This window comes from Macaca mulatta, chromosome 3 (assembly GCF_049350105.2).
Source record: "Macaca mulatta isolate MMU2019108-1 chromosome 3, T2T-MMU8v2.0, whole genome shotgun sequence".
NCBI lineage: Eukaryota > Metazoa > Chordata > Mammalia > Primates > Cercopithecidae > Macaca > Macaca mulatta.
Window position 1 is genome coordinate 44,055,439 of NC_133408.1, and position 13,261 is coordinate 44,068,699.

The 13,261-nt window shown below is 49.5% G+C and overlaps 1 protein-coding gene across 10 annotated transcripts in view; it reads left to right on the forward strand.

The window, feature by feature from the left end:
* Nucleotides 1-1,377: 1,377 nt before the first annotated feature.
* The window catches only part of LOC114669804 (uncharacterized), a 51,782-nt gene continuing 39,898 nt past the window's right edge, over nt 1,378-13,261 (forward strand). For all 10 annotated transcript variants that reach the window (XM_077996141.1, XM_077996142.1, XM_077996143.1 and 7 more), the window contains exons 1-2: nt 1,378-1,759; nt 8,813-8,926. In XM_077996141.1, the coding sequence (XP_077852267.1) occupies nt 1,411-1,759; nt 8,813-8,926 (463 nt within the window). In that variant the 5' untranslated portion in view covers nt 1,378-1,410. The remainder of the gene's footprint in view (nt 1,760-8,812; nt 8,927-13,261) is intronic.

Consider the following 13,261-nt stretch of genomic DNA (forward strand, 5'->3'; position numbering starts at 1 on the left):
TTTGTATTTTTAGTAGAGATGAGACTTAGCCATGTTGGCCAGGCTGGTCTCAAACTCCTGACCTCAAGTGATCCACTTGCCTTGACCTCCCAAAGTGCTGGGATTACAGGCGTCAGCCACCACGCCCGGCCTATAGGTAAAATTTTTTTTAAAAAAGAGATGGGAGTCTCACTGTTTCCCAGGCTAGAGTGCAGTGGAGCAATCCTGGCTCACTGCAGCCTCGACTTCTGACCTCAAGTGATCCTCCCGCCTCAGCCTCCCGAGTATCTGGGATGACAGGAGCAAGCCACCATGCCTGGGTCCCAGACATCATGTTTATGCAGGGGTTCCTCCAAGGTAAATATTTAGATGGGGTACCTCTCACTCCTTGCCTATGAAATGGAAATCATGACATCTGTTTTGGGGACTATCGTGAGGACTGAAGCATAGGCCTTAATATAAAAATAAAATTTTTAGCCAGGCACTGTGGCTCACACCTGTAATCCTAGCAGGAGGATTCATTGAGCCCAGGCGTTCAAGTCTAGCCTGGGCAACATAGGGAGACCCAATCTTTACAAAATAAAAAATAAAAAAAATTAGCCCGCATGGTGGTGCAGGCCTGCAGTTTCAGCTACTGGGGAGGCTGATGGGGGAGGATGGCTTGAGCCCAGGAGTTGGAGGCTACAGTGAGCTGTGATCGTGCAGCTGCACTCCAGTTGGGCGACAGAGCCAGAGCATAGTCTTAAAAATTCTCGGCTAGGCGTGGTGGCTCACGCCTGTAATCCCAGCACTTTGGGAGGGCAAGGTGGGCGGTTCACCTGAAGTCAGCAGTTCGAGACCAGTCTGGCCACAATGGTGAAACCCCATCTCTACTAAAAATACAAAAAATTAGCTGGGCATGGTGGCGGGTGCCTGTAATCCCAGCTAATAGGGAGGCTGAGGCAGGAGAACCGCTTGAACCCGGGAGGCAGAGGTTGCAGTGGGACAAGATGGTGCCACTGCACCCCAGCCTGGTCAAGGAGCGAAACTCCATCTCTAAATAAAAATTCTTACGATGAGCTCCCCAGGCAACAGACTCTAGGAAGGAGGCGCAGTGCCAGACCCAGGTGGGGCTTCCGAGTTCGGGCCAGCCATAGCCCGCCCCACACGATGGAACAGGGCTTGGGGCAGATCAGATCAGAAACGTGGGGCCCATGAGGGCCACCCTTGGCCATGGGGGACGTGTAAGAGGGCGCATTCACCCCCAGCTCTGTGTCACCAGAGCCACGGCGCCATTCCTTGCCAGCCCGTGGCCACATCCCATGTGACTGCAGCCGCGGCTGTGGCTGGAAGTGCAGCGTGGCCTAACCGGAAGCATGGCGTCGTGGGGTGTTCTGGGAGTTGTAGTCCCGGGGAGTTCTTTTACGCAGTGTTTTGGGGTGCGGGACTGCAATGCGCGCACTTCTGGACCCCAGGCTGTTCCCACGGCGACTGACACCTCAGACACACGTGGGAGGGGCGGCGCGCTGGCTATGGGGCTGTGCTGAGTGCGCGCGAGCGTGGCCGGCAGCCACCTGCTACAGAGCCAGCACTGCACTGGGGTCCTGGGGCGGCTCCTCCCGACGTGTCCGCGGGTTGTCAGGTGCTGCCGAGTTGGGCTGGGGGACGCTACAGGTAGTGGGTGCCGAGCAGCGGCTGGCCCCTTATCTCACTGCCCCTCCCCGCAGCTCTGCCTCCTCGGACCCCACCGTCCCTTGGAAGCTCGCGCAGGGCACCTGTCGCTGTGACCACCTGGACGCAGGTGAGCTGGGGGCTCGTTCTCTGCACAGGGGACCCCACTCTTCCCCAAGAGTGGGTTTGTTGCCGTCCCTTCCCCTGGAGCTTCTCTGCCCATCCAGTTCCCTGAACTCCACTGCACTCCGGTGCCTGGGTCTCTAGGGGGAAGAGGGGGGCTGTTGGGGAAAGTCCCCGTCTCTTGCAGAGGGTAACCCCCTTCTTTCTCTCCAACCTGGCTCATAGACCTCCAATCGCAGCCAGTGGTGGGCACTGAGCTAGGAGGGAAACGAAGGCAGGGTGTGGAGGGGTTATTTCAGGCGCCTGGGCTCATTCAAAACATATTGAGTACCTGGGTCCAATCTGGCGGAGCAAAGAGCTGGGGTCCCTCGTTGGATGCAGTCCTACGGAGGTGTTGGTCACGTTAACGTGGGGGCGATCCAGGGGTAGGGGCCCTGTCAGTTACCCCAACTATCAGGATGCATGGACACCCAGGGGAGGGAGGGTCAGTTTCAACTGGGGAAGGAGTGACTTCAGGTCGGACTTAAAGAAAAATAAGATGTTGCAGATGAAAGGGCAATAGGGTCTTTCAGGACCAGTGAGGAGCATCCCTAAGGGGTAATGATGGGTGACACTGAGGACTCGGCACGGGAGGCACCCGGGGCCGTGAGGCTGGGGGCGGGGTGGGGGGCTGACTGGCAGGGTCCAAGGCTGGGGTCTCCCTCTTGCTCCAGCTGCAAATGCAGTGCTTGAAGGCAGAGGCACGATCATATTTGGGTGTTGGTCAAAGCATCCCTGCAGGAAGTAGAGTTATGAGGGTTGGACCGAGGGTGTGAGAAAATTGAGTAGGGAGATGTGAGACGCCTGATGAAGGCCAGACAGTGCCAGCACCTCTGTCGCAGACTGGAGAAGGCGGCGGCAGCTGCGCCAGTTCCATGTAGACTATTCTTTTCCAGCCCTTGGTGAAGAAAGGTGAGCAACACTCGGGGTGGTGTGAGGTGATGGAGTTAGCGGAGGATGTCTGTCTTTGATGCTTTTTTTTAAGATGAAACTGACTTGAGTTGGGGAAAGAATGAAACTGGTACTGTAGTTTTAAATCTTGATAAGACCAAATGTTTTTGTGGTGGTGGTTTTTCTACCACGAGTTTCCCTTGGGTCTTATTGGAAGAGGTTTTTCTTTTCTTTTGAGACCGAGTCTCACTCTGTCACCGAGGCTGGAGTGCAGTGGCATTATCTCAGCTCACTGCAACCTCCACCTCCGGGGTTCAAGCAATTCTCCTGCCTCAGCCTCCTGAGTAGCTGGTATTACTGGCAGGCGCCACCACGCCGGCTGATTATTGTATTTTTAGTAGAGACAGGGTTTCACCATGTTGGTCAGGCTGATCTCGAACTCCTGACCTCGTGATCCGCCCACCTTGGCCTCCCAAAGTGCTGGGATTACAGGCGTGAGCCACCTTGCCCGGCCTGAAGGAGGTTTTTCATATGACATGTCCGTAATTCTTTTTTGCTATTTTTGATTAGTAATATTAGAAGAGATCTAAATACATAGCAAAGTAAAAGAAAAAGAAACCTTTGTACTCATGATCCAGATTGAGCAGATGTCAAAAGTTTACTTCATTCTAAGCCGAATGGATGTGGGGGAAAAAAAAAGTATGCTGGGTTCAGATTTTCTACAGAACTAAAACCTCATAAATACTGTTGACCCTTTGTACTCTCCCTCACTGAGATTAAACTGAAACTTAAAATTGCTATATATCTTTTATTTGCGGGGGTTGAGTCTCTTTTCACCCAGGCTGGAGTGCAGTGGCCCGATCTGGGCTCACTGCAACCTCCGCCTCCTGAGTAACTGGGATCACAGGCGCCCACCACCACACATGGCTAATTTCTGTATTTTTGGTAGAGACGGGGTTTCCCCATGTTGGGCAGGCTGGTGTTAAACTCCTGACCTCAAGTGGATCACAGGTGTGAGCCACCCCCCCGGCCAACATTTCTGTATATCTATGTTTTGGTTTATTTACTAGACAGGAGTGTAGCCATAATCAGTGTAAGATTGCTTTGTATGTTCATCGCCTTTGCCTGTATTTCTTTTGGGGTTGTCTTTTTCTTATTTTTAGCATTTTTTTCATATATTTTAGATATAAATTCACTTTCAGTGGTGGACATTGCAGAAATCTTGAGTAGAATGTGATACATTCCTGACGTTTCTCCAATGGCTGTATTTTTTAGGATGGATCCACTTAATGTTGAGTAGTTTATTCTGGTTTTGTGTTTGCCAATTTTAGTAATTTATATTTTCTAGGAAAGTGTCCCATTTAATTTTGAATTTGTGGCAATTATTTATAGTAATCTTACAATTATAAAACTCGACCATTGCCAGGCGCTGTGGCTCACGCCTGTAATCTCAGCACTTTGGGAGGCCAAGGCGGGTGGATCATTTGAGGTCAGGAGTTGGATACTGGCCTGGCCAACATGGTGAAACCCCGTGTCTACTAAAAATACCCCAAAAAAAAAAATTAGCTGGACAGTAGCGGCACACGCCTGTAATCCCAGCTATCAGGAGGCTGAGGCAAGAGAATCGCTTGAGCCTGGGAGGTAGAGGTTAAGTGAGTCAAGCGTATGCCGCTGCAGTCTCATCTGGGCGACAGAGTGAGACCCTATCTCAAAAAATAAAAAAAAAATCAAACCTTGACCGTATCTGAAATTGTCTTTTTCATATCTTCTCTTGCTCAATTTTGCCTGGATTCTGGTCGATTTTATTAATCTTAAATACAAGCCAATTATTTTATTAGTTTTAATAAAACCTTTCCAAGAATTAAGCTTTTTCTTTTTAACTTATTATTGTAGTCCTGATATATGTATTAAATAAAAAGTGAAACGTAATAACATTCAGCTGAGGTGGCTAGCATGGAAAAAAGAATAGGGAGCATCCACCCCCATTTGTCCAGTCTGTGTCTCCCAGAAAAAGACATTTAAAAAGGAAAAAAAAGCACAAACCCCCAAAGATAAAAGCATATGAGGAGACATTAAGAAGAAGAGCGGAATACTTACTCTGTTTTATGGAATAAAGTGTTTTTCCACTTAAAACAAAAAAATAGAGCAGGTTAAAAAAGAAATTTCTGCCACAAATGTATCACCTGAATCTAATCATGAGATATTAAACCTAAATTGAGTAATGTTCTTTTTTTTTTTTTTTTTTTGAGACAATCTTACTCTGTTGCCCAGGCTGGAATGCAGTGGCACTGCCTCGGCTCACTGCAACCTCTGCCTCCCGGGTTCAAGTGTTTCTTCTGCCTCAGCCTCCCCAGTAGCTGGGATTACAGGCACCCACCACCACACCCGGCTAATTTTTGTAGTTTCAGTGGAGACAGGGTTTCACAGTGTTGGCCAGGCTGGTCTTGATCTCCTAATCTCAGGTGATCCACCTGCCTTGGCCTCCCAAAGTGCTGGGATTACAGGCGTGAGCCACCACGCCTGGCCTGTTTTATTTTTTTAATAGAGACAGGGGTCTCGCTATGTTGCCCAGGCTGGCCTTGAACTCCTGGGCTCAAGGGATCCTCTCGCCTTGGCCTTCCTGAGTGCTGGGATTATAGGTGTGAGCCACCATGCCTGGCCCCAGTGGTTTTAATGGTAGCCCAAGTACATGCAGATTTGTAGTTATTTAGAGATCTCTTGCTGTGCATACCTGGGAAAATGCACCTAACATCTGCTGGCCATGTATAAGACAAACCATGTGACTATCAAGACCCAAAGGCTAGCTGGGCGTGGTGGCTCATGCCTTTAACCCCAGCACATTGGGAGGCTGAGGCAGGCAGATCACCTGAGGTCAGGAATTCAAGACCAGCCTGGCCAACATGGGGAAACCGTGTCTCTACAAAAATACAAAAATCAGCCAGGCATGATGGCAGGGGCCTGTAATCCCAGCTACTTAGGAGGCTGAGGCAGAATCGCTTGAACCCAGGAGGCAGAGGTTGGAGATCGTGCCACTGCACTCCAGACTGGGTGACAGAGTCAGATTCCATATCAAAAAAACAAAACAAACAAACAAAAAAAAACACCCTAAAGCTCTCAGAGATACCCAGGAGCTGGCCCTGCCCCCTCTCCTTCTGGGTAATGAATGCCAGCCATGCCACAGCCCTGGGATGGCGTCTAGTACGAGGGGCTTCCTGCCCGCACAAAGCCTCGCCCAGGTGCCGCTCGTGTGTGCTCTGCCACCTTGTGGTGGGACGTTTTTCATCAGCCCTGAAGTCCCTCCAGCCGCCTGCACAAATGTGGTAAAATGTTAGTATTTGGAAGATCTAGATGAGAAGGGTATTTGGAAATTCTTTGTACTATTCTTGAAACTTTCCTTTGAGTCTCAAGTCACTCAAGTAAAAAGTTAAAAAGCTAAAATCACGGCCGGGCGCGGTGGCTCACGCCTCTAATCCCAGCACTTTGGGAGGCCGAGGCGGGCGGATCACGAGGTCAGGAGATCGAGACCATCCTGGCTAACACGGTGAAACCCTGTCTCTACTAAAAAAAAAAAAAAAAATGCAAAAAATTAGCCGGGCGAGGCGGCGGGCGCATGTAGTCCCAGCTACTCGGGAGGCTGAGGCAGGAGAATGGCGTGAACCCGGGAGGCGGAGCTTGCAGTGAGCCGAGATCGCGCCATTGCACTCCAGCCTGGGCGACTAAGCGAGACTCTGTCTCAAAAAAAAAAAAAAAAAAAAAAAAAGCTAAAATCATTTATTGGAAAGGATTTGTTTAAACCACCTCCCCAAAAAAATTTGGTTTGTATTTAAAACTAATAAATTAGACAAACTTCAGTCTGCACTGATCAAGGGAGAATAGAAATAAGCTATTTTTAGAATGGAAGACAAGATCATTTCAGATACAGTAGATTTTCTTTTCTTTTCTTTTCTTTTTTGAGACAGAGTCTTGCTCTGTCGCCCAGGCTGGAGTGCGGTGGCACGATCTTGGCTCCACCGCAACCTCCATCTCCCTGGTTCAAGCAACTCCCCTGCCTCAGCCTCTGGAGTAGCTGGGATTACAGGTACACGCCACCACGCTCGGCTAATTTTTTTGTATTTTTAGTAGAGATGAGGTTTCACTATGTTGGCCAGACTGGTCTCGAACTCCTGACCTCAGGCAATCTGCCCGCCTCAGCCTCCCAAAGTGCTGGGATTATAGGCGTGAGCCACCGTGCCTGGGCTTTTTTTTTTTTTTTTGAGATGAAGTCTCACTCTGTTGCCCAGGCTGGAGTGCAGTGGCATGATCTTGGCTCACTGCAACCTCCACCTCCTGGGTTGAAGCAGTTCTTCTGTCTCAGCCTCCCTGAGTAGATGGGACTACAGGCATGTGCCACCATGTCCAGCTAATTTTTTATTTTGCAGTTTTAATAGAGACAAGGTTTTACCATGTTGACCAGGCTGGTCTCGAACTCTTGACCTGAGGTGATCCACCCGCCTCGGGCTCCCAAAGTGCTGGGATTACAGGCGTGAGCCACCGCGCCTGGCCAGTAGATTTTTAAAAAATGAGATGTTACTATAAATCATTTAATGGCATAAATCTGAAATTAAGTAAGACATATTTGTAGAAAATTGTAAATTGCTAAAATTGACTGACATAGAAAACCCGAATGAACCACTTCTACACATTGCAAAAGTCTTGAAGAGAGTTTGATAAAATTCCTAAAAAACATATAGGCCTGGTATTTCTTTGGGAATATTTTCAAGTATGGATTCATTTCATATTTAGGGGTTTAAATATTTGTTTGCATTCTTTTTATTTTCTAATTTTATTGTTTTTTGAGTTAGTGGGATCTATGCAATGTATATATTTTTGTTTTGATATTCAGGTTTGCTTTTATGCTTGCTTTTTTTTTTTTTTTTTTTTTTTGAGATGGAGTTTTACTCTGTCACCCAGGCTGGAGTGCAGCAGTGCAATCCTGGCTCACTGCAACCTCTGCCTCCTGGGTTCAAGTGATTCTCATGCCTCAGCCTCCCAAGTAGCTGGGATTACAGGCATGCACCACCATGCCTGGCTAATTTTTGTATTTTTAGTAGAGACAGGGTTTCGCCATGTTAACCAGGCTGGTCTCAAACTCCTGACCTCAAGTGATCCACTTGCCTCAGCCTCCCAAAGTGCTAGGATTATAGGCGTGAGCCACGACACCTAGCCTGTAGTAATTTTCTATTGTTGTATGATAGATTGCCACTCATTTGGTGACTAAAACCACACCCACTTACACAGAGTTTGGGAGGTCAGAAATTCTGGCGGCCTTGCCTATGGGTTCCACGCTCCAGGTAGCCCCTGGCTCAAAGGAACGTGTAGGCTGGGGCTGGGCTTTTAGCTGAAGGCTCTGGGAAGAATCTGCTTCCAAGTGCATTTAAGGTGATTTGCAGAATTCTGTTTTAAGACTCAGGTCCCTGATTCCTTGCTGGCTGTCAGCTGGGGGCCACACTCAGCTCCCTAAGCCCACCAGCTTGCTTTCCAACGGGGTCCCCCATTTTTTTTTTTTTTTTTTGAGACAGAGTCTCGCTCTGTCACCCAGGCTGGAGTACAGTGGTGTGAGCTTGGCTCACTGCAACCTCTGCCTACCGGGTTGCAGTGATTCTCCTGCCTCAGCCTCCCTGGTAGCTGGGATTACAGGCAGGCGTCACCACACCTGGCTAATTTTTGTATTTTCAGTAGAGACGGAGTTTCACCATGTTGGCCAGGCTGGTCTCAAACTCCTGACCTCAGGCGATCCACCGTCTCGATCTCCCAAAGTGCTGGGATTAGAGGCGTGAGCCACCGCACCCAGCCGGTCCCTCCATTTTCAAAGCCAGAAACAGCATGGACTCCGTCTTGTGTTCCAGGCTTTCTGACTTTCCCTTCTGCCACCGATTGGTTTCTCTCCATCGGGGTAAAGGTATCCTGCTCATGTCTTCTCTTCCCCCTGTAGAGGCGGGGTGTTTGTTGACCAGGCTGGTCTCAAACTCCTTGGCCTCAAGCGATTCTCCTGCCTCAGCCTCCCAAAGTGCTGAGGTGACAGGTGTGCTAATGTTTTCATGTGAGCCTCACTGCGTCATTGTAATTTCGGGTTTTCCTCGTGTCTTTGCAGAAGCTCAGGATCGGACTTTGTCAGGAAGGTGGGTCACTCCTCTCAGCACCTCAAGCTTGTTTCTACCCCGGTCCCGAGAGCTGCAGAGGCTGGAGTTTGAGTCCCCACCTGAAGGTAAGTTCTCAGTAGGGGAGCGGAGCCTTGGCAGCCAAGTGGATTTGCGCAAGTGTTAGAGGCCCAGGCATGCCGGAAGTAAAACATTCCTGTGAAGAAGAACTTGGCAGCAGGGAGCAGGAATCTGCTTTGGAAAGCGAGACCCCAGTTCTGAGACCTCTTCACATAGCTTAGGGCTGAAGCCGGAGGGCCACGTGGAGGGTGGCAGCTCCCAACGTCCGTGTACCTGGGGCCGGGCACGGTGGCTCTTGCCTGTAATCCCAGCGATCTGGGAGGCCGAGGTGGGCGGATCACCTGAGGTCAAGAGTTCGAGATCAGCCTGACATGGCAAAACCCTGTCTCTACTAAAAATACTAAAATTAGCTGAGTGTGGTAGCAGCTGCCTGTAGTCCCAGTTACTCGGGAGGCTGAGGCAGGAGAATCGCTTGAACCCGGGAAGCGGAGGTTGCAGTGAGCCAAGATGACACCACTGCACTCCAGCCTGGGCAACAAGAGTGAAACTCCATAAAAAACCCAAGGTCCATGTACCTGAAATGGCCCCAGCCCGCTTGGGGACAGAGTAAACCTGGGTGGTCACGTCAAGGGATCATCTAGGTTTCAATTGAGTGGAAGCCTTGCTAGGAAGAGAAAGAGGATCTTGCTTTAGGGAGTGCAAGTTTGCGGGCTCAGGGCCAGAGCATGTCCCTGGTTCTCAGAGGACAAGCCCGGCCCACGCTGTCTCTGGATCATTTGCAATTCCCATCATCCTCTCCTGCCTGTGCAGCCCGAGCGTCCGCTCTGCCCATCCCACTGGCACCTCCGGACCTGGCTTCTACCACGATGGAACCAGGGGTGTGCAAGGGAGAGAACACAGTCATAGCTTTTTAGTTTCTGTTTCTGGTTGGGCCAGTAAAGCCCCTTCCTCATCCCTCTTTTCCACTTAGCAGTAGAGACAGAAACTAAAAGCCATGGCCTCAGGCTGCTAAACAAAACCAAAACAACAACAAAATAAGGTGGGTTGAACAAGCTTGAGTAAATAAACTCTTACACTATGTCAAGCCATAGAATTTGCTTCCTTTTTTTTTTTTAGTGACCGATTTTGGCTTTCTGCAACCTCCGCCTCCCGGGTTCAAGCAATTCTCCTGCCTCCGCCTCCCGAGTAGGTGGGATTCCAGGCGCCCACTATAATACCTGGATAATTTTTGTATTTTTGGTAAAGATGGGGTTTCGCCCTGTTTGCCAGGCTGGCCTCAAACTCCTGACCTCAGGTAATCCACCTGCCTTGGCCTCCCAAAGTGTTGGGATCACAGGCGTGAGCCACCACACCTGGCCAGAATTTGCTTGCTTAACCTGAGTTTTTTGCTTCTCCTTCTCATGTCAAAGACTAAACAAAATGGGTGTGAGAGAGACATTCAGAACTGCCAGGCTCAGTAGAGGGCGAGCTGGCACTCACGCCCAGGGCTCCCGAGCACCAGCCAGGGGCTTCTTGCACTGTTCCACAATCATGGCTAAGACTTGCCCCGTCCCACCTTCTCCACCTTCAGCCCTCCCCATGGCTTTCCTTTCGCCAGGGGAAGGACATTGATAGGAGCCCATGAGGAGAAAACCCAGTAAAATGCATGTATATTCTTATGAAATATTTGCATATGAAACAGCACCAGTTTATTGTTGAAGAAATTAGAAAAAATACGTTAAGAAAAAAATCCTCAGCCGGCCGCGGTGGCTCAAGCCTGTAATCTCAGCACTTTGGGAGGCCGAGACGGGCGGATCACGAGGTCAGGAGATCGAGACCATCCTGGCTAATGCGGTGAAACCCCGTCTCTACTAAAAAAATACAAAAAACTAGCTGGACGAGGTGGTGGGCGCCTGTAGTCCCAGCTACTCAGGAGGCTGAGGCAGGAGAATGGTGTAAACCTGGGAGGCGGAGCTTGCAGTGAGCTGAGATCCGGCCACTGCACTCCAGCCTGGGCGACAGAGCGAGACTCCGTCTCAAAAAAAAAAAAAAAAGAAAAAAATCCCCCCAGTGAGGTGGCTTATGCCTGTAATCCCAGCACTTTGGGAGGCTGGGGCAGGAGAATCACTTGAGCCCCTAGGAGTTTGAGACCAGCCTAGGCAACATAGTGAAACCCTGTCTCCAGAAAAAATACAAAAATTAGCTGGATATGATAGTATGTGTCTGTAGTCCCAGCTACTTGGGAGGCTGAGGCCGGAGGATCACTTGAGCCCAGGAGGCAGAGGTTGCAGCGAGCTGTGAATGTGCCACTGCACTCCAGCCTAGGTGACAGAGTGAGACCCTATCTGAAGAAATAAAACCAACCAAACCAAAATCCTACCATGCAAAGATAATCATTGTTAATATTCTGTGTGTTTTGTGTTTTCTTCAGATTCTTTTTATTTTATTTTTTGAGATGGAGTTTTGCTTTGTTGCCCAGGCTGGAGTACAATGGCGCGATCTCAGCTCATGGCAACTTCCGCCTCCCCGGTTCAAGCAATTCTCCTGCCTCAGCCTCCCAAGTAGCTGGGATTACAGGCATGAGCCACCATGCCCGGATAATTTTGTATTTTCAGTAGAGATGGGGTTTCACCATGTTGGTCAGGCTGGTCTCAAACTCCTGACCTCAAGTGATCCACCCGCCCTGGCCTCCCAAAGTGCTGGGATTACAAGCTTGAGCCACTGTGCCTGGCCCAGAATTTTTTCTTTATAGATGTATGTTTACAAACTTATTACATGTGCTGTAGTTTGTAGTTGATGTATACAAACAAGAAACAGGCCAGGCACAGTGATGCATGCTTGTAATCCCAGCACTTTGGGAGGCCAAGGCGGGAGGATCACTTGAGGCCAGGAGTTCAAGACCAGCCTCGGCAACATAGCAGGACCCTTACTCTACAAAAAGCATATATGTATATGTGTGTGTGTGTATATGTGTGTGTGTATATATATATATATATGTAAAGTATTTTAGATGGAACCTCACTCTGTTGCTCAGGCTGGAGTATGGGGTGCAATCACAGCTCACTGTCACCTCCACCTCCGAGGCTCAAGCGATTCTCCTGCCTCAGCCTCCCAAGTAGCTGGGATTACAGGGATGAACCACCATGCCTGGCCTCTACAAAAAATAAAAATAGGCCAGGCACGGTGGCTCATGCCTGTAATCCCAGCACTTTGGGAGGCCAAGGCGGGTGGATCACCTGAGGTCAGGAGTTGGAGACCAGCCTGGCCAACATGGTGAAACCCTATCTCTAGTAAAAAAACAAAAAATTAGCTAGGCGTGCTGGTGTGCGCCTGTAATCCCAGCTACATGGGAGGCTGAGGCATATGAGAATCACTTGAACCCAGGAGGAACAGGTTGCAGGAAGCCAAGATTGCTTAAAAAAGCCTCCCAAGTAGTTGAGATTACAGGGACAGGTCATAGGGAGCCGAGATTGTGCCATACCACTGCACTCCAGGGCGACAGGCGGAGACCCCATCCCCTTAAAAATGTTTTCTTACAATATTTTTGGGGGGATGGAGTCTCACTCTGTCACCCAGGCTGGAGTGCAGTGGTACGGCACGATCTCGGCTCCCTGTGACCTCTGCCTCCCAAGTTCAAGAGATTATCCTGCCTCAGCCTCTTGAGTAGCTGGGATTACAGGCACCTGCCACCACATCTGGCTGAGTTTTGTATTTTTAATGGAGATGGGGTTTTACCATTTTGGCCAAGCTAGTTTTGAACTCCTGACCTCAGGTGATGCACCTGCCTCAGCCTCCCAAAGTGTGGTGATTACAGGCGTGAGCGTCTGTGTCCGGCCTGTTTCTTCAGAATAAATTTCTAATAATTACATTTTTTGGTAATGGGTGGGGGTTGTAGTAAATTGCACATTGATTACTGAGACACAGATACACATACTCATTAAGAAAAACTCCAGTCGGTCATGGTGGCTCACCCCTGTAATCTCAAGGTTTTGGGAGGCTGAGGCAGGCAGATTGCTTGAACCCAGGAGTTTGAGACCAGCCTGGGCAATACAGTGAGACCCTGTCTCTACCAAAAAGTTAAAAAATCAGCTGGGCATGGCTGGGTGCAGTGGCTCACGCCTGTAATCCCAGTACTTTGGGAGGGCAAGGTGGGTGGATCACGAGGTCAGATCGAGACCATCCTGGCTAACACGGTGAAACCCCTTCTCTACTAAAAATATAAAAAGTTAGTCAGGTGTGGTGCGTGCACCTGTAGTCCCAGCTACTTGGGAGGCTGAGGCAGGAGAATGGCGTGAACCCAAGAGGCAGAGCTTGCAGTGAGCAGAGATCGCACCACTGTACTCCAGCCTGGGCAACAGAGCGAGACTCTGTCTCAAAAAAATATATATATATATATATATAAG